The sequence below is a fragment of the Ziziphus jujuba genome, chromosome 2 (genome assembly GCF_031755915.1).
Source record: "Ziziphus jujuba cultivar Dongzao chromosome 2, ASM3175591v1".
Lineage (NCBI taxonomy): Eukaryota > Viridiplantae > Streptophyta > Magnoliopsida > Rosales > Rhamnaceae > Ziziphus > Ziziphus jujuba.
The window spans coordinates 7,274,344-7,300,481 of NC_083380.1; the positions used below are offsets into that span (position 1 = coordinate 7,274,344).

Consider the following 26,138-nt stretch of genomic DNA (forward strand, 5'->3'; position numbering starts at 1 on the left):
AAAATTGATTAAAATAATGTATCAATTATTATTGATTTTCTAACTAAATAATGCAAACCAATATAAAAATTAAATAAAATAAAAAACACAATATTTTACTAATTTCTCTTGAATATATATTTTTTAATTATTATATTATAGTTGATTTAGTTTGGATTAGTTTTATTTTCTATTATAGTTGATTTAGTTTGGATTAGTTTTATTTTCTATTTTTTAACTGATCCAAACTAATTCAATTATCGAAATTTAATTTTTAAAATTAAACAGATCAAATCCAAATACTATAAAATAACCGATCCTAATAAATTAGATTGGATTATTGTCATTTTGACCAGTTAATTGGTTTTTCTACACCCTTATAATTTGGCATGTGCATGATCAGAAGAGCCGTGTAAAGTAACTGATATTTTCTCCATATGTAGTATACAAATCCTACAGTATCGTGAGCCTACTGGGCAACAATAATCTCCAAAATAATGCATTTGAAAGATGAAGCAACTTAATATAGCGAAAACATGCCAGCATCCCAACCTACATAGGTTAAAACAATATAAAACACATAATATAAGACTTAAATGGAAAGAAGCCAGGATTCCAATAGAGAGAGAGAGAGAGCAATGTGGAACATAGTTTATGTCTGATCAGTCTGACATATAATGGTTCACTAGTATGTTGGCAAAAACAATAACCCTAATTCTGAGGCCAAATTTCTCATATTTCTGTTACAGATCCTGTTTTGATGGGTCTGAGGAATCTAGATCACCAGTCAAAATCTCTAAGACATTAACTGGACATTTATCAGCAGGATTCTGTGGTGACAGTTGACAGAAACACTCCGGCCAAGAATTTGTATAGAATGACTCAGGTGAGATCCGTCTGTGAGGTCCACCAAAGTTTGCTTTGCGCATGACTTGCCTAACAGCTTCTTCAAAACCCGCCGTCTTTCCTTTTTCCCGATCAATGAAGATTGGAGCAAGACCCTTTCTGTCAGGTCTCAGTGTAGTAAGGAAGCCGTGGTACAAGCGGTGTCCAAGTAGATTATTGGCAAAGTTGCTGGGGCCATCATAAGTAGGCATAAAAATATCAGAGAGCAGACAGACCATGTAATCCACAGCGGGTCCTAACAATCCTCTGATGTTTCCTGCAAGGTCTTCAAAGGGATCCACAGAGCTGTGGTTCTCAACGTATGGGAACAGAGATCGAAATGGTCTCATGAATTTCTCACCACCAAATAATTCACCAGCTGCTAGGTATATCCTGGTAGAACTGTCAAACCCCATTGCACGTAAAAGAAGGCCAACCTGCAGTTACAACAGTCAAAAAGTCTTTTAATTGCAGCGTCCCATGTGCTACACAAAAAGTCACTAAAGACACAAATAAAGTGATTTTCTTCACCTTTTTATGGGCAGTGTACAGTAATTTAATTTATACTAAATTATAAGTAAAAATGTAATTTTCCAACTCAAACTAATCCTTTGTTTCATCAGGAGATTGACAAGCAAGTAAAAAAATTGCCTCTTCAGGAGTTAAGGGACATTTCCCAATGGCCCGCCTGTCATTATAAACTAGCTTTTTTGGTTCAAAATTTTCTTCTTGATATTTCTTTAATATCTTTTGCTGTGCAGGGGTGAAAATGTCGAAGCACCTGCAGATAATAACCAATATTAGATATTATTACAAACTATAATCTTGTCCAAACATATAAAAATGTGAATTCAATCACTATAGAAAAATAAACCATATCCTCATCTGATTAAGCTTCAAAAAGGAGAATCCTCCATGTATAAATAAGCCCAAATTGTGATCTACTGCGTACAAGGCATGCAAAGGTTTACTTAAAGACTTTGTATGTCAATCCACATATATATAATAACAATACTATATACCATGCCCATTTCTTCGTTCATACAAATCAACAACACTTATCCCAACTAATGATGAGTTATCCACCTTTCCAAAACCAAAAATAAAAGCACTAAACTAAATTGAATGACTTAGCAACATGTTAATTTTTCATCAAAATCCCCAAAATCATCCCTAGTTCACATGCAAAACCTAAACAGAGTATCCATCATCAAAAGCCAATATACTACGGTCTTGGCTGAACTTAAATAAATAATTAGACTGTGGAAAACACATTCACCAAAAAATATACATATATATATATATATATATATTCTCCCGAAGCAGTTACAATTGGTAGTAGTGATAAAACTGGTCCAAAATGAAGAAGGGAATCTAAAAGTCTTAATCTTCGTAAAAAGATCAATAATTTCTATACTTGGTTCTGCCCACTCCACTCCTACGACCAATATTTTTGTATCATAAGCAAATAGAAAGACATGCACAGTTTTTATCACATAAAATAAACCAATTGATTATTTCTCTCTGACCATCTTGTGCTTAAGCACATACAGGCATAAGTCTGTATAAGAAGCATATATTAATTTACAAGAACATACCCAGCAAACGCCAGCATATCAATCTCAAACCGAAGATGTATAGACATGAAGCGGCCTTGTGTACGGAGCTTATCAACTATTGATTGACTTAAACTCATAATCTCTGGCTTAAATCTTAAAGCATGATAATTAACCCTGCACCTTAGCCTTTGGTACTCAGGGTTGTCAACTTCTTCTGACAAATGATGTGAAAAGGGAGTGAGGTAGATAGCACCATGCTGTATCATTTTCTCTAGAGCAACAGTAGTATACCAACTAACAGGAGCATCTCTAGGGGGATTAATCTGGTAAGGAAACAAAACAGGAGATAAGGTAACAATCACGATTATCAAATAATTGCAATAGAAAAGAGAAACTAACACTCTACCTGCAAAGCTTTTATCTTCTTAGTCATTCCATTTTTGCGAAATTCTGGTAGGCTTTCCACAATATGTACATCATACCTCAGCACTTTGATAAAGTGCTCAACATCATAGATACCGTGGAAACCACTGCACAGAGCAATGATATTATGACTTAATCCACCAGATAATAAAGAAGAGCTCATAAAGACCAGATTTTATTAACCAACAAACAGTGTATTACGCATCATTATGACCAACAGTCCTACAAGCAAATAAAAGTAATTGTAGTGCAGGGATAGAAGCTCAAAAATGTAACAAGGAGACAGATTATGTTTTAAACTTAAATAATCCTTGCCTCACTACTTGGTCAGTCCATGGGAGAGAACTAAAATGCTCAACATCAAGAATGCATGAAAATACAGCTAAAAAATGACTCAGAAGAGTTCACTTTTTTAAACAATATCAAACAAGGGATTAGTACTTTATGTTCCTGAGAAAGAAGTCAAAAAAGAGAGGTAAAGTTTTCCAGTGCCAAAACCAGTCCACATACAAATTATATTTGAGCACATCCATCCAGTTTACTTTCTTTTATTGCAATGTTATTCACCTAGTCTCCTTTGGATGCACAGTATTGAAACCTAATTCTGAATATTTAACAAAAACACGCAACTAATTCTTACCCCAAACCAAATATTTTGAGTTTGCTAAACAACTCCTTCCTGGGCTTCAGACAGTTTTCACGTGAAAAAAAAAGCTTGTCTAAATAAAGAGATTAATTATGCAATTACAACAACGACCACAACAAGTTAAAGAGAATAAGTTATTATGAAATAAATAGAAGTAGGAAAATATATACCTATTATCATGCCAAAAGGAGTTTGCATCCAACTCTGGCAGCACAAGGGTGGCATTCATGATTCGTGCAACTAAAACCGCATTACATATCTAAAACGTCCAAGAGAGTAATTAGAGGAAAATATCTTCAGGTACAAATATGCATGAAAAAGTAATTATAATTTATAGCTGAAAATAAAAGATACAAACTGCAATGCGTTGTTGACTGAAACCACCATTACAGCGTACTTGAAGATAACCACTAGTCTCACTAGGTGGAGCTGCCCAATGAAACATGTAAATAAATAAATAAATAATTTCACACATTATTTGTAGTAGCATAATATTGTGAGAAAATAAGAACTTACCAGGCCATTCAGAGCATGGAGCTGATAATGGTATCCAACCACCAGAATCAGCACTATTCCAAAATTCTTCTATATTGAGCTGCTTTTATATGGTTATTACATAAATGATACAATAACAGCTTTTGAAGGAAAGTTTAATATGGAATCTAAAGGGATGCATATAATTTTCAGTGACGATTAACAACCATAACCATATTATTTCATTCCCTTTTTCTTATTAAGTAAACATTTTGTTACAATTTTGTCATTTCCACCGAATAAAGATATTAATAACATTTAAGCTTTCTGAAACTATTAACTTCATATTTGATATAGGCCACTAAATCCAAAATCTTGAATATTAGGGAATCAAAGTGAACAAACGAATCAAAGTTTGATGCCTCAAAATAAAAATAGCGTTTGATATTTACCAGTTCAGAAATTCATTCATGTATTCAGCAAGCACTTCTGGAAACTAATAAAACAACGAAAACTCAAATAGAGAGATTAAACTAAAAACAGTACCAGGATTCAAAACCACGAAACCTCTATTCACCGCAAACAAAATTCCATCCATCTTCTCCAAAATTTCCTCAGAAACCAAAAACAGAACCGCGATTTTACAATCGAAATTCTAAAATCTAAATAAAAATCTTCCGGCTAACCAGGGTACGGTCGGCAGATCGAGCACCGCCATTGCTGGTGGACGTAAGAAGCAAAGTAGCCGTGCAGCTCAAAAGGACAACAGCAGCGATGGACAAGCACCCTATCAATCCCTTCACTCCTCCTGTTGCTGGTCCAAACTTCCTATGCTCCTGGTCATGGAGCCCCGGCCGGTCGTGGTGCCGCGGCCGGCGATGGAGCTTCGATTTTCTGCCCACCAACAATTATATACAATAAACAATTAAAAAAATGAGTGAAAATTATGTTTGGATAGAAGGAAAATAAATTGACGGAAAATAGGGCAGAGAGAGAAAAAGATAACAGATAAGAGAGGAAAAGGGTACCTCCCCATTGTTTAGGAATATGAAGAGTTAGCGATGGGGCTTCAACTTCAGCTATGGAGGTCTTCTTTAACTGCAACAAGCTGTCTCTCTCTCTCTCGCTCTCTCTTTCTCTCTCTACCAATCTGTGTGTCTCTGCCAAATTAGTCGAAATTCAGTAATTGCTTTTTCAGCAACATTTTTAGTAATCGCCACAACCAGATGGTTCTGTTTTCATGGTAAAACCCCAAGGTTTTAGGCTGGTTTGATAACACAGTTTCGGAATATATATTTCGTTTATGTAAATATTTATTGATTTATTATTTTTTTAGTAATTTCATCATTTTTTTTTTTTGAAAATGTAATTTTATCCACGTTACAAATATATGCTGCACAATATTTTCCACGCTCATTTTAATTTTTTTTTTTTTACCTTTATCTATTTTATCTTTAATAATTTATAATTAAACTTATATACACAGTAATTCATGATTTTTTTTAAAATATTTTTACATTATATTTGGATTGAAATAATAACAAATAAATTATGGTGCGGAAAGGATAGAAAATAAAAGGAAATAAAAGGAATTGGTTCTTTCATATCAATCATATATCTTTTTCTTCCAAAATTATTTAAATGAACAGAATGGAAAATACTCTTAATAAATTCTTTATTATTTTAAAATTATTTATATTGTCATTGTATAAGAATATTTATTATCTTTTCATTTTATTTCGTTGATTACTTATTCAAACAATAAATCTTAACAAATATTTTCCTTCGTTGATTACTTATTCAAACAATAAATCTTAACAAATATTTTCCTTTCTTTTTTCCTTTCCTCATTAAACAATATTTTTTTCCTCCCTTCAATTTAGATATAGTTTTAAGCTTTGTTTGGGACCAAAAAAAAAAAAAAAATTATAAGAAAAATGAGGAGAGAAAAACATGGAAATAAAAAAATTAGACTTTTTCTTATGGTTTGTCAGCACTTTGTAAGAAGGAAAAAAAATTCTACCCAGTCTTATACGGACATACGAGAGAGAAGATGACATGAGAGAGAGGAGAGAAAGAGATAGTTTTAGACTGGAGAGATAGAAATGAGAGAGAGTTATGGAAGAGAAAGAGAAGAAAGATCGTTAAAAAGAGTTGTAGAGAGGCGAGAAAGAGAAAGAGAGTAGAGAGACACACAATAGAGAGGACAAAGGAGAGAGCGAAAGAGGGGAGAGAACATAGGAAGAGAGAATCATGGGGAGAAAGGTAGAGAGAGAAGCGAGATAATAGGTCATGTAGTGCATCCATTAATTTTTTTAATATTTAAGATTATTTAAGATATTTTATTCATGCGTATACATATAGTCTTATATGGATATATATATATATATATATATATATATAAGAGAGAGAGAGAGAGAGAGAGAGAGAGAGAGAGAAGGAGAGAGAGTTATGGATGAGAGAGAAGAAAAAGAGAAAAGAAAGAGAGGAGAGTGTTACAGTGGCGATAACGATGACAGAGAGTTACAATAGCGAGAGAAAAGACAGTGGAGAGAGATCGTAAAAAAGAGTTATAGAAAGGTGATGAAGACAAAAGAGAGAGTAGAGAGAGAGGAGCGGACACGATAGAGAGGTTAGAGGAGAGAAGGATAGAGGGGAGAGAATATTAGAAGAGAAATCCATGGGGGAGAAAAATAGAGAGAGAAGTGAACCATTTTGGTCTTCAAGCACAAAGTATTGAACCATTGTCAATTTCAATATCCAAGCATGAACATTGATAAAGGGGCAATATTATCCACGCTTTACAATGTATTAACTGTGTTATAATCTATGTACATCTACCCTAAAATATATTTTTACCAGTTACATTAATAATTTGTTTGTATCTATTTTATTATTAATTACTTCAAATCAAATCTACATAGACTACAACATATAGTCTCTTTTAATACCTTGGATGAAATCGAGCAATAAGATTATTAATTTTTTACACCCAATTTTTCAGAATCTCTATTTTGGATTAGAGTTATAAATATACGAATTTGAGCATTCTACCCTATGCCCACGCTTCTGATTTCATTCGTTTAGCCATAGCCATTTTTTGACAGTTGAACAGTAGAGATTCTGATGTTTAAACATGGTTAACATTTTGTAATTTCACTATAGTTGAACTTTTTGTCGATTTTTAAGTGTAGACATGTAATTGTGTGTTAATATCGTCTTCTAAATTGGCTATAAGAACTGTTGGAGCTTCACAAATCAAATGTTGCCTTTGTGATTCATGCATGCTGCATACATGCTATCGATTTTCCAGCTTGAAATTATTATGAATTTTCTTATAAAAATCATGAAAGACTGTAAATCCTTAAACTTACACATTATCAGTAACAAGCTTTTTAACAATTTGATAAAGAATTTCACGTTATGATATAGTAGAGAAACATTTAAGTTGACTCTTCCTTGACAACTAAACTTTAGAAAAAACATCAAATCAAAGAAAAAGAATAACACTTTATCCTCTTAAGACAGCGATTTCTGTCTTGACAATGACATAAACCATTTATTTATACAAGCTATGTAGCCGGGTATGGGATGAGCGGCGACAACGATGGATGTGAAAGTTAAAAGCAATATTACAAGGACATTAAGTAATAGAACGTTCTATTGTTCTTCATAATATAAATTGTAGAGTCAATTACACCAATACCTTTCTAGATTTAAAAATTTTCATATATATCTTTTATTTTCTGAGTATTGTACATAACCTATGCACATTTGAACTAAAGTTTGATAATTTAATTAAATTTTGAATTTTTTTAAAAGTCATTTAAAATGTTATACGGTGCGGTTTTGCACCATAACTATATATGGTGCAAACTATACTTATTTTACCAATGGTTAATTAACTAAATGGTTAAAATCCGTTTAGTTTTCTATCTTTCTACTCAAACACCATAATTAAATTTAAAATGTTAAAATCTCAATTCATAATTTGTTCCACAATAAAATTTTAATTCTCAACTTATTATTAAAAAGTTTAAAAATTAAAAAAATTAATTTATTTTTTATTTAGAAATAAGATAAGAATAAAAATTGATTAATTAGAGAACGGTTCAAGTAAAGTTCATGTAACCAACCCATTTATTTATTCTTATCATTTTTTTTTAAAAATTATTAAAGTTACTTCAACTTAAAAATCTCATATAGGAAAGAATATGTATATTACTATTACACTATCTTCGCATAATTATGAATTTACTAGATTAAAGTCTTTCTCTTCACTTGTTAATTACAAACTAGAACCAAGAGGTAAAACCCGTAGGTTGAAATGAATTTTGAAGCGAAAATATAATATTATTTGTTAGTTTTTTTTTATATTATTGTTGTATATTTTTAGTATTTTTTTTTCGTTTAGTACAGTAAATGAATTTGTTTATCAATTTAATTTAATTTTATACCGTTGTAAAGTTGTTCAATATATTTATACGTTAAATATCCATGGAAAACATAAAAACTTCTTTATCAAACTTTTAATGGTTGTTGGGTACGGAGGAAAAGAAGAAGAATGGAAAGTTGAATACTATGCATTTTCAATTTTATCAATTTTTTTTTTCATATCATTTATTTTCTTTTTTTTTTCTTTCTTTTATATCTTATATGTCTTTATTTTTCCTTAAATTTTTGAATATTATATATATAAATATTTATTTTTCTCTTATCTATTAATTTTCCTAATTGTTTTTCTTTTCTTTTTGATTTCTGATCCAAAAATTTGTTTAAGACTCTTTACTCTTTATATATATATATATATATATTTCTTAATTTAATTAATTTTTTTTTATTCAGCTTTTTTTTTTCTTTTTCTTTTTTTTACCGCTCATATCTTTATTTTTTATTTAACTCATTGTCTTTTCTTTTCTTTTCTTTTTTTGTTATTCCCCTAGCTTGTTTGTGGTAGTTTTACTCATTTTTTTTAACTAATATATATTTTTATATTCTTAACTCAAAATTATATTCTTCATTTAACTTAATTTTGGTGTTGTATAAATTTTTTTTTCTTTGATATTTTACGTCTTTATATTTCTTTTACACGGAAAGGGTAAAAAAGAAGAGTAAAAATTAGAATGCATTAATAAATTTAAAACTAATAATGAACCGAGTAAAGGGGAAAAAAATGTAGAGAGTAGTCCCCGCTCAAAGTCAATTATCTAGTTCCTCAAGAATCCACACTCAACCCAATCTCGTTTAGAGCGCGGCACTTCCTTGTCCATTACCTCTAACAATTAATTTATATTTTCAAACCTTTTTTTTTTTTTCCCTTATTTGAGATTTTTTCATAAAGGTTTATTTTCAATAAGATTTTAATGATGCCGAGGTATTCCCTAGGGTTTGTTTCTTGGTTTGTCCTCAGTTTGTAGTAGTATATTCATGGATGGCTGTAGGAGGAGGGTGCCAACTTAGTTGGAATCTCCATTTTTTCCCTTTTACATAATTATGTATACAAAATTAATATTTTTATATTATTATTATTATTATTATTATTAATGTATTGAATTTATCTCGTATCCCTTTTTAACTATCCTTCAACTAGTAGTTGTATAGAAACTTTTAGTATATTAAATTAGACTAATATAATATAATATTGAAATCCATTTTGAATTCTTTTAAAGTTATTCAATCAGTCAAAAATCCATCTAAAGTTATTTTTGTTTTGCTTCTAATCCAAGTCTTTTATTTATCATCTAATGGCTCATATTCTATTTTTTATTTAATTTTTTAAAATTATTTAATACCACCTCATCTCAATTTTACTGACCACGTTAACTGTCCGTCTGACCATTCAATTGATAATTATATTCGCCAAAATAAATATTCAATTGATTAGTATTTTCCTTTTTTTTTTTTTTCACAAAAGAAAATCCTTCGTTGGAGGTGCTGCTTTATGTTCAGTGGCCACGGCTTCAATTTCTTCATCTGGTTACAGATTTGAATTAACCCATAAAACATAAATCACTTTTTTTTTTTTTTGGATTAGATAAATTATTTTCCGTAAAACTAAGCGAAAAGAAGAGGGGGATCGATGTCTATTGTTTTTTGGGTTTAAGCTACTAGCTATATTTCTAGGTGCTGTGTAAATTGTGTTGGTGGATTTCTCTGATTTTACTACTATACATTTGGATTTTTATTTTTTATTTTTTGTTATGAACCTTTTCTAGAAAAATACCGAGCTTAATCTTTTGTATCTGAATCGATTATTTTTGGATGTCTCTCCCTTGGTTGACGGGAAGAAAATGGTGGTGAAACCTATCACCTATCTCAAATTCAAGAGATTTGAAGCTAATCATAGCAATCGGAAATCCAAAGCAAAGGGGGGACCCCAAAAAAAAAAAAAAAAAAAAAAAAAAAAACCAGAAGAATCCTAAAAATCCAATTGAATAAAAGGAAAAATAGAAAAGAAAGCTTATAGTTGCAGAGAAAGTATAAAGGATTTCTATAATAAGCCTAATTTCAGTCCTAAGGAGAGAGATGAAGAGTGAGAAAGAAAGAGAGAAACGGCAAAGAGAGAGGATTTTTACATTTCAAAAAAACAAATAAAATAAAATTAAGAACTTATGACAATCTTACCGTACCTATCTAATTTAATTTTCATCTCTCATATCAAATTAAATCATAAATTACATCATAAAAATATTTAACATAGATATAAAATAAATTAATATCAATTTTATTAAAACTAGAAAGGAATTCATGTATTGGTAATTCGGCTGTATCGTAATCTTAGAAAATAAAAGTTTTAGAATATCATAAAGTTTAATTAACCTCTAATTATATTATTAAACATTGAGAAAAAGAAATAATAAACTAGAATATTAAGAAGAATGACCTTAAAGTCGCAGCCTTGCCTCTGGAGCTCTGTACATGTAGGAGTACGGAGCTGCGACCCTGTCTCTCTGAAAAAAAGTATTGCAGGTATTCGGCGCAGAGCCATGCTCCTAATGCCTGAAACTTGAATTAAAAATGCTTTTCAATTCAAAGCTCTTACAAATGTTGGTATTTGCACACTTAACTCTTATCTCTTGAGCTTTGATATTTCCTACGAATATCATCGAAGATTGAAGTTGAAGGTTGGTGAAACTGGTCCATTTTTAAAGCATATTAATTATTAAAGCTATTAAGTTGATGAACATGAGGCACATAAGAAACCATTACCAAAAGTAAAAAATAAAAATGAGATACATGGAACTCCTAAAATAAACACTATAATAAGATCATCAACGGGCCAATCAACCAGAAAACGAAGCTTAGCTAAATACGAAGAAATTAAGGCTATTAGGTTGATGAACATGAGCCACATATGAAACAATTACCAAAAAAATAAAAAATAAAAATGAGACACATTGGTTTGTTCAAGTTAGCTTGCTCTCATCAAAATCAAAATCAAGTACTACAGGAGCTGTCTCTGGATTGGAAAATTTGTTAAAAGAGAAAAAAAAAAAAAAAAAAAGTATTGAGCACATTAGCATGAAGTAAGCTCATCATAATTTGGCACCGATCCACCCAACAGAAACATGAAAAATAATATCGTCACCACAAATTGATTATTCTGGATATATAACTCTAAATCCACTTAAGATCATGAGATATGAGAAGAGAATACGAAGCATAAAATTTTAATATGAATTCTTAACTAAAATATGATATGCAAAAAAATTTTTGAAGAAAAAACAAGCAATCTGATAAAGATTTCACCTTTAACATTATTGTGTACCTCATAATTGAAATTAAAATAAAAAGAAAAAAAGAAAAAGAAATTGTAAAAATTAAGACAAGGACATTACCCAGCAGAATGGCCTCTCCATTGATCAATATCAATAACACTCTTTTGCAAAGCTAACTAATGAAGTTCCACTGAAAGCTCCTCCAAAGTCCAGATATAACTTCAACGATTCCTGCAAATGATTCAAACTGTTTTATTGGAAACACATGCGAGAACCATTTGCTGTTGCTTGTAGCATAAAATTTGCAGCTAGCTTTAGACTTATTGTAATCGCATTGCTTCAAGAAAGCAACAATATACACACAATTTTAATTCATGAATCTATTTTCAAAAAGTAGAAGAGAATGTAAAGAAATACCAGGATTTCCAGACCACAGATCATATTGGACGAGGTAGAGAAAGGAAAAGATGGCGCCGATGATGTCGTATTGGAAGGAGAAATGGGCACACTTGGTTTTCTGGTTTGAGCTGCATATTATGAAGACTGCAGAAAAATCAATAATAAGACTTTATTATTATTATTATTATTATATAAATTTTCAGATAAACCAAAGAAATTGTTTTTTTTTTTTTTTTATTGACTATTAAACTTATGAGATTTAAATTCCTATTACTTTTTATTTGGATAAACTATAGTTTCACCTATTCAAATATATCACCTTTATTTTTTTACATTTATTAACACATTTGATTTTAATTTTCGATACAGAGTTTTAATGATTCGATTTGTTTTTTCTTTTGAGAAATCATCAGTTTAAAATTGTTTTATTTTTTTTTCTACCCTTTCATTAAATTATATGTATTTAAAAACACTCAATAAAATCTAAATATAGATTAAAGCAAATTTGAATATAAAAAAAAATAATGACAATTTATGAAGACCAACAGAAAATGCAAATGGTCATGGTTCAGGGTAACGAATGGTATTAAAAAACATATAAAATCGATAAGAACATCATATGTATATATATATATATATATATAATAAAAGTGCTTACTGCTCATAACTCGGGCAGTTAATTAGTTAGCTAGGTGCCACTGATTAGCTATTTGCAAATGCCTGTGAGGAAGGAAAAAAAAAAAAAAAGATAAGTGAGATTCATCTGCATAAACTTAACTGCAAGCTAGCGTAAAAAGAAAAGAAACCAAAAAAATTATATATATATATATATATATATATATAAAATCTAGATATTACCCAACAGGTACCTGCCACGTTAAATTCCAGCTGTCGTTGATTGTGCTTGAATATACGCGACAGCTAGGTGACGTGGAGCCTTCGGCATAATATACGAGCATTTAGACACGACAGCTAAAAGTACAATACATGTATTATTATTATTATTATTATTATTATTTTTACATAATTTTTTTTTTGGTTCGCATAATTATATTATTATTTGTTTGGTATTTTATATGATTTTAATAATTCGTATATTTTTAATTAAATTTTTATTTAAAATTTAAAATTTATTATGTTTCAAATAATTATAAACCATTTTAAATAATTTATTATCTATTTTTATAAATTTTAAAACAAATAGTAGTTATATAATTTTGATATATATATATTTATATATATTATTTTTTATTAGAATTTATAATGGAAACACGACGGCCAGCCGTCATTATTATTTTCATAGAGGATGGCTAGCTGTTGTGTATTATTTTTTTTTTTTTAACATAATCTTTTTTGATTGTTTATTTGGTATTTCATATAATTTTAATTATTCATATATTTTAATTTTTTATTTAAATTTTAATTTATTTCGGGGCCCGCAAGCAATTGGACCTCCTAAGGCAATCAATTGACTGGCAATTTAAGAATCCTTTTTTTCTGCTTCCTTTTGGGTGATGCTTTCTTGGTAAAATTGAGCATCATTTATGATTATTCAAATAAAAATATATTACGTTTACGCTTATGGCATGATTGTTTTTATCTTTTATATCTTATTATGACTTTTTTTTTTTTTTTCAAGTATAAGACATCTTTTTTTTTTTTTTTTTTTTTAATATTATCATTTAAAATTAAACAATTTTATCTTATTCTAAAAGACTAAAATTCTTCACTTTTATCTTAACGAGAAAACATTTCAATGTGTTCGTAATTTTTTTTTTCCAAGACTACCCTCATCAAAATCCAAAATCCCTAACAACTCTCCCTCTCTTCCATGGCAATCTCTCATCTATATCCATCTCAATTTGAAAGGATCAGTCATTGTTGTTCATCCTAAATGCTCCGATCTAAACAGGACGACTCCGGTGAGCTCCGATATGAACGGAACCGGCGGCCCGGAATCTCCACCACAAAGGCATTACTGCGATGGGCGTAGACCATTGTTCGCAGAGGTTCTCGATCTCCTTCGCGGAAGCCACTTTTGCTGTTGGTGCAGACCACTGTTCTTGATCTTCTCCACGAAGCCATAGTTGAAGAAGATTTATCAAATGGATCTAAGTTTTCTCTGTAAACAGATAAGGTGGTGTTTTGGAGACAAGAAAATGAGGAAACGGGAATTTTGACACTTTTCTTTTTATTTTTTTCATTCCTTAATTTTATTTGTCTTTTTCTTTTCTTTTTAATTTTGTAATTTTTTTTTTAATTGATATACCGGAGGTCAAATTTTATTGGGAAGGGGTTTGAAGGCTAAAATTCTAAAATTTGAATAAATTTGAAATCCAAATATAATATTTATCAGCATTCAAAATATTTTATTAATGGTGGATAATAAAGTTTTTTCATATAAATTATATTTGATAGGTTGATAGTTCTTATGTCTAAAAAAACAAATAAAAGTATTTAAATACTTAAAATTTATTTTTTTAAGATTTAAGATACAATTATCTCTAAAAAAAATTTAAGAGAAAAAAATAAACACACCCTTATTCAATTGGACAACACTTTAGAGGTTAAAAGCATTGTTCTATGTTATATAAAAATAGTTATTATTTTTTTAATTCCAAATATTATTTAACTGAATTAAATTAATTTAATATTTTTATTAAATCAGCCTATTATTTCTACTTTATTTAAAATATTATTTAAATTACCTGGTAAATATACAAATATTTAATTTATTAAAGTCTCATAAATTAATTCATCAAATTAAATAGTAATTAGAATAATATTAAAATTTTATTAAAGTACAATAAAATTTCAACTTAAACCATTTATCCCTATCTTCATTCCATAGCCCATTTATCATCTAGATCTAGTACGAGAAAATATCTTTTTCCATTCAACTTTGATCTAAGAAAAATTTGCAATTAGAATACATCAATGGACAAAATAATTTTCTCCAAGACTTTTTTCACATCAAACATATCATGTGCACAGACCCACATTCAAAGTTGTTCAAAATGACGTTGTTGAACCTTCTTATCATTAAAAACTAATTGAGCAAGTGCGGTTTTTCCTAATCCACCTTTAAAACATTGTGTTGCCGATCATGATTTTCATGACTCCCAATAACTTCTTCTTCACGTGTAAAAGAATGACTTCCTCTATCTCTAGCAGTAGTGTACTCAATTGTTAACTTTTAAGGCTTAGCATTACTAAGGAACCAAAGGTTGTATCGGCTTTAATATAGTCAAGCGTCTCTCTAATCTCTTTAATCTTAGTATGCATCTTAATTCGAAAAGCTAACTAATTCAAGGTTGAGAAGAAAATACGTACCTCCTCTTTCGTTCGTTTCCCAGTAGGCATATTAATCATCATTCTATGCCACAAAGCCTCGGTGTGAAACTCATCCAACAAGTTATCAACATCGTAAACTGCATCTTCAAGTCTCTGAACCCAATACTTAACCTCGTTTTCATGGGCCTGCTTTGCCTCTGCTTCATGGATTACAACTTCCAGCGCAGACATTGTCTTGGCAAGCTTCTTAAACTCCTTTTTCACACCCCAAAACTTGACCAACTTTTTGAAATCTGGAGAAGCCAAGTTTGCAGTGATTGAAGCAGCAATGTTGAAGAGAACTCCTTTTACCATTTAGCTAAAATCTGCAGTTAGAGAGACAGAGATGATTGAAAAGGTTGTTTCTGGTTGATTTTTGAAGGTTTAAAGAAGAAGTTTAGAGCTTCTGGTTTTTGAATTTTAAGGACTTTTGGGTTGACTTTTTATGTTATTTTTTTGGAAGGAGTTGGAATTTGGTTGACCAGAGTATATTATATTAGACAAAATAATTGTGTGTGCATAAAATACTTGATCTTTTGGCTAATAATCAACAGCCACGTGCCATGTTTCTTTAAACAAGGACTGTTACGGAATTACGCTTTCAGAGGATGTTAAATGCCACCAATAATAAGTGCAGTTCTATTGTAAGTTGGTGGGCTGCAACGCACTATATTTCGTATTGAAGAACGTACATACGTTTGCGCGGAGTCCATTGGCCATCATGTTGTTCATGCAATATATATATATATATATATATATCTATATATATATTTCATTTAATAAAAAATCAAATCAATTATTTTTTTCAATTTATTTGTCAATGCTTTCTTTGATTCCTTTCCCTCCCTCTGTTTCACATTCTTGCTCATTTCTTTATAAATTCTCCAAACAAACCCCAAAGAAAGTCGAAACTCTCTGCTTCAAGACCAAGGTAAGTGAGTTGCCCTGCTTTTTGAGCTTTTTTCTCTCTGAAGGGGTTGATTAGGATTTTTAGGAGTAGAATTTTCATAAACCCATTATGGGTGATTTCCTTTTGAGTGATCTACCAGAATCCATATTCTATCGAATTCTTTCATTTCTTGATACCAAGGACATTATAAGAGTTTCTACGTTGTCTAGGAGATACAGAGAACTTTGCTTTTCATTGCCATTCTTGAACGCTGTAGTAAAGGAGTTCGATGATGAAGATGAATTCTCTAGGTTTATTGAATTTCTAAACTGGTTTATGGCCTTGGATTTTGGGGATGGTGATGATTATAGTATGATAAAAGAAGTTAAAGTAGACATTTGTTGTAAGAATCTTGGTATTGATATTGGAAATGTGATCGTTAGCCGGGTACGTGAAGCAATTACCAGGTGCAGTATTGAAAAGATTTGTTTGGTGCTAGACGGGATTGACACACTTGATTTGACAAATAATGTATTGGGTTCTGAATCTTTAAGAGAATTGGAGGTGAAGTTGGGACCTGATGGTGACCTAATCTTGCCCACCATTAATCCATTTAGGGGTCTTGTGAGTCTGACATTGAAACTTCTGAGGGTTTCGATTCAGTCTTTTGGTGAGTGGATTTCGAGCTGCAAAAAACTGAAAATGTTACACCTTATTGGTGTTGTTTTTATGGATAAGGAGCTTAACATCACTTCTTCATCACTTGAAGATTTAAGCATTGTGAATATGAAGCAATATTCTGTAGATGAGGATTTCTATATCAAAGTTTCAGCAGAGAGACTTAAATTGCTGCGTATACTTTGGCCAAATGCAAACCCCGGCAACACTCCCATATACTCACTTACATTACATGCGCCAAATCTTCAGAAGTTTTCCTGGGATGGAAATGTCTTTCATTACTCTTTTGATGGAAAATTTGAGTCATTATTGCATTCTTATATATCAATACTTCCAAGTCCTGATGTCTGCAAAGAGCACAGCGCCTTGTCTAATGAAATCTTTGCTAAAGCTGCTCAAACGATATGCCGGGTTTCATCCATCTGCATCACTGATCATTGTGTTGAGGTACTTTGGATCATCACTTTATTTTTGTTTGCCTTCTTTCTTTCAAACTGTGAATTTACTTCTTCCCGTATAAATGAGGCACTAAATATCTTTAACCTTGTAGGAAATGTCATCGCGAGGGTTGCTGCCAAAATTTTGTAACTTGCGTTCATTGACTCTAATACGTGCTGGTTTGTGCAATAACATCACTTCTACAGTTGACTTGCTCAATTCGACGCCTCATTTGAACGCTCTGAAAATAGGTCCAAAGCCATACTGGTTACTATATTTCATTGATGTAAGTAATACCATATGTTAAGAATTGTCACCCCAAATGAACTATCATGTCATTATGCTCAAATGTCATTCAGAAAACAATGGTTTATGATTTGATAACATATATGGAATCTTGATGCTGCATAAAAGAATCATTCTTGTCTGAAATTATCGAAAACCCATATTACTATTTGCTAATCTCCATAATTATCATTATCTGTGATGCTGTTACCTCTCTAACTTTAGTCTTCCTCAACATCATTGCAGGCACCGGTGGAGACATGTTATAATGCAGAGTACTGGGAGTCCCAAAATCTGGAATTTGTCCACTCACTGCAGGAAGTTGAAATAAAGATTGATGGAGATCAGGAAGAGATTGAGCTGATAAAATTCTTGCTCAAAAAGGCAAAAGCGTTGAAGAAGATGACCGTTCGATATACGTCTGAAGGAATACGTAAACACGCTCTAATCATTGCAATAGTTCAACGATTGAAAATAGCTTCTTCCTCTATAACTATAGATTTTCTTCCAAAATGATTTGTAAAAGGTCTAGTGCTTCTGATTTTAGTCTTTTGACTGTAGCATTTTCTTACTGTCAAAAAATAGAAATTTGATGTTTGTACATGATAAACTTTTGGGAATTATAGCTTGAACTTCTTAGAAAAGTTTTATTTGAGAATTTGGTTTGTATCATAAAGTGTCTGGAAGCCCTGTACCATTAAGGAATGGTTAAACAAGTGAAAGACCTGTAACATTTAGAACTCTGATTTTCTGCCTCTTTTTACTATTGATGTTTGGTCCCTCTTCAATACTTCTTATCTGTGTAACTACCAAGTTCTCCATTAAGTAGTAATTTCTTTGAAATCGAAGAGCACATGATTCATATATGATTTCTTTTGGTGAATAGATTCATATATGGTTTACATGAATGAAAAAAATAACCATTATACAGTTCTTAAGACTACATTGAGACCAAATTTCCTTTTGTATTTAACAGTGTGATCTCAATCACTTGTTGAATTCCCACAGTTTGATTCATCTACTATTGTGTGCTGTGGAAACTTTCTTCATCCTGGAGGTGAAGTAACAACTATACAGCACTTCTGGAAATGATATCAATGCTAGTATCTTCTTAAGCCTTCTTCCTTGGTATCTTTCAATGGCACCATGCAGGTCTTGAGAACTTGATCTGTTGCTTTTGAAAGCGATGTTAGAAACAACTTATCCTCTGTGATTCAGAATGCATAGCACACCATCTATTTTACCAAGAACTAAAATGGATTTGTCATTCAAAGTAGTGTAGGAAATGTATGACATTGGACTGACCTGTACCTCCCATAAACTTCTCATTGTCCTGCAAACATCATAGCAGAACGTGGCTGCTCAATTTTAAGTTGCATGTTTAGTGAGAACTAACAATGACAAAATGTAATAGTTTTATAACTTTTTGGCCTCTGCTTGTTATCAGTAACTTAGATTAAATAGTCTTAACCACTTTTCCTTATTATAATATCCTATTCAAAGCTTCTGACAAGTTATATAAAAACTAATTTGCAAAATGGCCAAGCATGGTGTCATTTACAATACATAAAATTGTTTCATAACAGTCCGTTAAATAACTTTTTATAACCGCTACCATATAGTTTCTGCTTCTAGAAATTTGTTATTTATTAATCAAAAGGTACCTATGAAAAAGGGAATGAGAACATAATCCATGCTTTTTAAACTCCACAGAAGATAGAAACCATTCTATACGATACCACAGGCAATTGAAAAGAACATATCAGACTCATGCTGCACATTTTTCACAGCAAGTAAACAATACATCCAGATTCAGTCTCAAAAGAGTTGTCTGTCTGTAGATGAGTAGTAGCATTTTACACAAGTTACAAATGCATATAAAGCTACAACAAGAAATTGATGAGTTCAGATTACCTTTCTCTCATCAAAATCAAAGCCAATTAGAGAGCTCTTTCTGGGTTGAAATAAGCTTCACAGAAATTTATAGCTTTCAAATTACCAAAGGCTCATCACCCAGAAAACTTGATCCTTTGCATCTTTCAATGTACCATGTGGTATAGTTGTTGAAAACTTGATCTGTTGCCTTCCAAAATAATAACAACCTCACCTGTTTTCTGGTCCAAAATGCTGGCACACAATCTATCTAGTCCAACAACAGCTAAGGTTGATTGTCATCCCACAGCTGTTGTGAGGAATATGTGACTCATGTCGCAACTAAACTTCTCACTGTCCTGCAATAAACACTTATCAGAACATGGCAGCTTAGTTGCAAGTTGCAAATTTTGTTATCAGAACTGGTGTTTGAATTATAAAAACTGAACCTGCAATAGAAGCTGGATAGAACTTGTGGCAGGGAGCAGTGTCGATGAGATTACCATCAATATAAACATTCTGGATGTTAGCAATCTTAGTGTGGTGGCCGTCCATGATTCTTCGTGGTAAGAGAGGGCATTCAGTAATGATTAGCTCCTTTAAAGATGTGAAACAATGCATCCCTTGAGGCAGTGATTCCAACTTATCACATCTTGCAAGACTAAGACATATATGTGAAGAGAGATTGCACATCTCCTTTGGCAATGATTCTAAATTTGGGCAACCAAAAATGTTTAGTTCCCTTAGAGAGGGGAGATGATGCATCCCTTCAGGCAGTGATGACAACTTACACATCTTTCAATGCAAAACCAGCTGGGAGATAGCTTATCCTGAATGGCAGTGATACTAAATTGGGGCATTGAGAAATGTTAAGACACCTTAAAGAGGTGAGACAATGCATGCCTTCTGGTAGTGATGCCAACCAAGGACAATTTACCATATTGAAGTGCCCGAGTGATGAGAGATTGGTTATAGAATTTGGCAATGATACCAGTTTCGGGCATTGTTCGATAGAAAGATAGTCAAGTGCTGAGAGGTTGCTTATTCCCACTGGTGTTGTCCAGCTGGGGCAGTTTGAAACAATGAGGGAGTTGAGAGATGAGAGGTTGGCTATCTCCTCTGGTAGGTATAGCAGATTAGGACAGTTCCTCATATTAACATATCAAAGAAGTGGTGAGAGGCTGAATATCCCTATTCGAAGATATTCCAAACCCTTACAATCTACAATCAACAAGTACATCAGTCTGAAGACAGTTGGGGATGAGGAAGAGGAATGGGGAGACAAAGAAAAAGAAGTGAATGGTAATGGTGATATGAAAAAGTAATAGAAAATCCAACGATTAAAAGCTTTAGGGCTTTTGATTCACAAAGATTAATCCTACTTGAGTCATCTAGATGAATAAATTAATGCTTATTCCTTACATTGACAATGAATTTCATTAAGGTGGTTATTAATCTCTCTCGAACCAACAAATTCTAATAAACAAGCAATCATATCTTTACATTACTTATAATTTACTAGAACTACTTAAGCATAAGAAATTAATAAAGGTGCATAAGGTCTTATGAATATCTCTATCTTATGACACTCTTATGGTATCTTATTATGATCTAATTCAATTTTTACCTCTCAGATCAAATTAATTCATTAATTATATAATTGATAAAATATTCAACATATATATGGAATAAATTAATATCAGTTTTATTAAAACTAGAAAGGAATTCATGTATTCATAATCCAGAAACATCATGACCTTAGAAAATGAAATTTATAATATCATGAAGTTTAATAATCCCCTAAACATATTGTTAAGCATAGAGAAAAAGGAATAGGAAACTAGAAAATTAGGAAAAATGATGATCAAATTCCATCTTTGGACTTCATCTACTCTTCGTACCTTACCTTCTTACACATCTTCTATCTATCTCTAGCCATCCCAAAAGTCCACGCTAACAACCTACTGATCTCTATTTGTAATCCTCATAAATTAGGGTTTTATTTCCCAATTAAATTAAAATTCTCGCCAAAAATCACCCTCAGCCTTACCTTTGGAGCGCCGCACATGGAGGAGTAGAGGGCTGCGGCTTTGTCTCTTGGGAAAAAAAAGTATTGTAGGTATTCAGCGCAAAGCCATGGTCCTAATGCCTGAAACTTGAATTCAAAATGCTTTTCAATTCAAAGCTCTTCCAAATATCAAGATATTCACTCTTATCTCTTGAGCTTTGATATTTCCTTCAAATATCATTGAAGATTGAAGGTTGAAGGTTGGTGAAACTGGTCCATTTGTAAAGCATATTAATTATTAAAGGTATTAAGTTGATGAACACGAGGTACATAAGAAACCATTACCAAAAATAAAAAAATAAAAATGGGATACATGGAACTCCTAAAATAAACACTATAATAAGATAATCAATGGGCCAAACAACCAGAAAATGAAGCTTAGCTAAATCCGAAGATATTAAGGCTATTAAATTGATGAACATGAGGCACATATGAAACAATTACCAAAAAAATAAAAAATAAAAATGAGACGCATGGAACTCCTAAAATAAACATTATAATAAGATAATCAATGGCCAATCAGCCAGAAAATTAAGCTAAGCTAAATCTGTAGACATGAGTAATTGACAAATGGCATTGGTTATAAAGTAGTATCATATATATATATATATATATTATGTGAAGGCCAATGGAAATTACTGGAAAGCAGAATTTCCAAAAGATAAATAAGTAACAGAAGACTTCTTTCTTCACCCACTTTAATAGTTTTGTCAAAAATAGAACTTTTAGCTCAAGACAAACTCCGTTACTTCAAATTTTTATGTATTTATTATTATTATTTTATATATATATATATATATAAATATATGTTTGTATGTCAAGACATATAACAAACTTAAGACAGTTTGATAAAAATTTTACCTTTGTGTCACATTAGACAAACATTTGAGAAAAGATGAAACTTCCTTAGTTTTGAAAAACCATGCTCATGCAAGGACAAGAGGTAAAAGTCACTTTTTTTTTAAAACAATGATTCGAATTCAAATATTTCACCTCCAATAATAATAATAATAATGATTATGATAATGATGATGGTTAAAAAATTTTCAAAATATATCATTATATAATTTGTAGCATATCAGACTTATCAGAAATGCATACTCACAATTGCAGTGGCTTTTGGGTATGGAAAATGATGAGAGCGTATGAAAAGGACAACCGCAGCAATGCCGAATCTTTTTTCGACTTAATGATTTGTGTGTTTTTTCAGACTTCTTAATTTATTGTAATATAGTTTAATTATGATTTGAGTTTGTTCTACCAATTTAGCTGACATTATAAAAATTATTTAATTAATCAGCAGCCACTATCATGTTACTTTTGGAATAACGACAGGTAATATAAATTTATGTTTGGAATGGATGCTAAGTGCTACCAATAATAGGTGCAGGCCCATTGTAAGTCTATGGGCTACATTGCAGTATATTCTCAACGAAGAATATCTATACTTTTTGGTAATATCCGTACCCATCATGTTCATGTCACATTTTCACTAAAAAAAAAATCATGTTCATGTCACATAATTCCTTTTTGTAAACAGAAGCAATAATTAATTTTTTTCTTTCTTTCATGTTCTTGTCCATTATGTAACTTCAAAACGAACACTTGAGGAGTTCCAAAATTGTCAAACCCACAGCTATATCAGACTGAAAGCTTTAACATAATTTTGTATTAGCTTTTACACTATTGGACAGGAAGAGTTTTTTTACGAGGATATTATTAAATTATCTCTATAGAAAATGAAGCTGTATAAAGTTGGATTTTGGTGTTGGTTGTTGTCCTGTTCATCGGGTTATACGTCATCATGATCTATATAATACCATTAATCATACTGTCGTAAGGGAAGCAAGTAGGGACCACTGGCAAGCTAGCAGAGGAAGCTTGCTATCCGCCATGATTTTAAGTTTTGTCATGTTAATGAAAATATCGTTTTCTAAATTTGGTATAAGAACTTTTCAGATGTAACTTTTTTGATTCATATATGTTGTGGATTTTCTAGTTTAAAATTTCTATGGATATTCTTATAAAGATCATAAAGAAATGGCAAAGCCTTGAACGTAAACATTGCTTATAAGAAATAATCCAGGTCAACATGATTCTAATTGTTATGTTTCTTGTTAATCATGGTTTAACTTTTCGTAATTATATTCTATCTTGACCTTCTTATAGACTTAGAAGTGTTGGCATGTAATTGTTCATTAATATTGTTATCTACATTGGCCAAAATAACTTTTGGATCATCACATGTTGGTTTTTGGGATTTATACATGCTGAATGTATGTGATGGATTTTCTAGTTTGGTAATCAGATCCCAAGCAGTATATCACATTTTTATCTGGTAATGCTAATTTTGAGTAGGCTTTATCTTATAAGAAGCTGCATACCTCAAAGTTCTATGTTTCCAAAATTTTAGCGGTCAAATATCATTATGGATTTACCTTAAATAAGCATGCTAAAGCATCTGAAGACCTTCAAACCCAATACCAGAACATATATGGTGGATATTTCCATTAGGAAAATACCAAGTATCTGCATTTTCTTCTATTATGATGCTATGTTTCCCTGCAACCAAAAATTGCAAAATCATGCATAAGATCATTCATCTTACAATAATGTGAAGTCCAGCCGCACCAACCACAGCCGCACCAACCACACCAATCACAACCACCATTTTTGACAGCCACCATTCTTGACACCATTGCTGCACCGATCAACAATTGTGGACTAAGCTGTTGAAGATTGTGGCCATGCTTGCCTATAAATAGGCTCCTTCCCGTTGCATGCAAACCAAGCCAAGAGAGCATCAATATTATCCCAAGTGAGGAATATTGAGAGAAAACTCCGAGAGAGAGAGTGTTTAAGTTCCAGAGAGAGCTTGAGAGAAGAGTGAGCAATTCCAGAGAGAATTGGAGGGTGTAGGGAGAGATTCCACGTGAGAATCCAAGAGAGAGAAGTTTTTGTATTTTTGTATTCTATTTCTAAGCAATTAATAGAATTCTTTTTATTTTCTTCTCATATTTCTTCTCTAAAGTGGTCAGAGAACCACAACAAGTGGTATCAGAGCCCCAGGTCGAGAGCTTGGGTCCAAAATTTGAAGAAACAAAGCTACTGTTCTTCAAGTTGGTGTTTCGAAAAGTTGCTCAAATAATTAATTTGACAATACCAGGTGAAAGTGCCCGACGAGAGGAGAACAACGAAGTTCGCCGGAGAGCAAGAGAACGTCGCACGCGCCCGCACGCGCCGCCTAAAGATTTCTGCAACAATTCACGCGCCACACGCGCCGCACGCGCCGTCTGGAGGTTGAAGACGACCACGTCAGCAGCCACGTCATCAGCCACGTCAGCACACCCCTGCCACGTCATCTGCCACGCCAGCCGACACGTCGACAGCCACGTCATCTGCCACGTGTTGACATGTCAGCATCGGCTGCCACGTCATCAATATTTTCAGAAATTACGGAACAGCCCCTAAATTATTGGAAATTACAGATTGACCCCTGTAGGTTTCTGAAATTACGGTACAGCCCCTGAACTATTGGAAATTACAGATTGACCCCTATAGTTTCTGTATTTGCAGGTTGACCCAGAAATTTTGTGAAATTACATTGTTGCCCCAAAATTTATGGTAATTATATTTTGACCCCGGAAGAGTCAAGTCCACCATTTTCGGCCGTTCCGGACGCAACGGTTAACTCCGTTTTGCCAAATTCAGCTCCATTTTTGGTCAAGCCATAATGTCAATGGAAGAATCATCTTCGGGAGCTATGGTTAAGCTCACTGCCACAAATTATACACTTTGGAGACCTCGGATGGAAGATCTCCTCAATTGTAAGGATCTGTTTGATCCTATAGAAGCTAAAGGAGAAAACCCCGATCCCAACAAAGTAGCAGAATGGAAGAAATTAAACAAGAAAACGATCGGTCAGATCAGGCAATGGATCGACCACAGTGTCTTCCATCATGTAGCAAAGGAAATGGATGCATATGCCCTCTGGAAAAAATTGGAGAACATGTATCAGGCCAAGACTGCTCGGAACAAAGCCCTGTTGCTTAAGTGATTGGTACATCTCACATTACAGAGTGGAACTTCTGTAGCCGAGCATACCAGTGAGTTCCAGAGCTTGGTAAATCAACTATCTGCTGTGGATTACCAACTAGGGGATGAGGATCAGGCCCTCCTACTTCTAAGCTCTCTTCCAGACAGTTGGGAGACATTGGTAGTCTCTCTCAGCAATTCGGCCCCGAATGGCAAACTTACTATGGCTATGGTTAAGGATGCCCTATTTAATGAAGAGGCCAGGAGAAAGGACATTGGCATGGATCAGTCATATGCCCTCGTCACAGAGAGAGGAAGACAGCAAAGAGGTGGTCGAGATAGGGGGAGAGGCAAGAGCAAGAGCAGAGGCAGATCTACAGACGACAGAAAATCATCATATAAATGCTATCATTGTGGCCTGGAGGGTCACATGAAGAAGAATTGCAGAAAATTGTTG

At 32.3% G+C, this 26,138-nt stretch overlaps 2 protein-coding genes across 2 annotated transcripts; one reads left to right on the plus strand and one right to left on the minus strand.

Annotated features, from left to right (window-relative positions):
• Positions 1-576: 576 nt before the first annotated feature.
• Positions 577-15,731, minus strand: LOC132800698 (O-fucosyltransferase 1-like). The gene is made up of 8 exons (XM_060814924.1): positions 15,417-15,731; positions 4,009-4,087; positions 3,851-3,921; positions 3,663-3,751; positions 2,830-2,953; positions 2,463-2,746; positions 1,516-1,645; positions 577-1,301 (listed from the first exon to the last, which is right to left on the minus strand). The coding sequence occupies exons 1-8, from the start codon at positions 15,729-15,731 to the stop codon at positions 723-725; spliced, it is 1,671 nt and encodes a 556-aa protein (XP_060670907.1). The 3' UTR covers positions 577-722.
• Positions 15,732-16,434: 703 nt separating this feature from the next.
• LOC107417926 (putative F-box/FBD/LRR-repeat protein At4g03220) lies at positions 16,435-18,222 on the plus strand. Its single transcript, XM_060814925.1, has 3 exons — positions 16,435-17,430; positions 17,534-17,707; positions 17,953-18,222. Exons 1-3 carry the CDS (start codon positions 16,435-16,437, stop codon positions 18,220-18,222), a joined length of 1,440 nt encoding a protein of 479 aa, XP_060670908.1.
• The last annotated feature ends 7,916 nt before the right edge of the window (positions 18,223-26,138 follow it).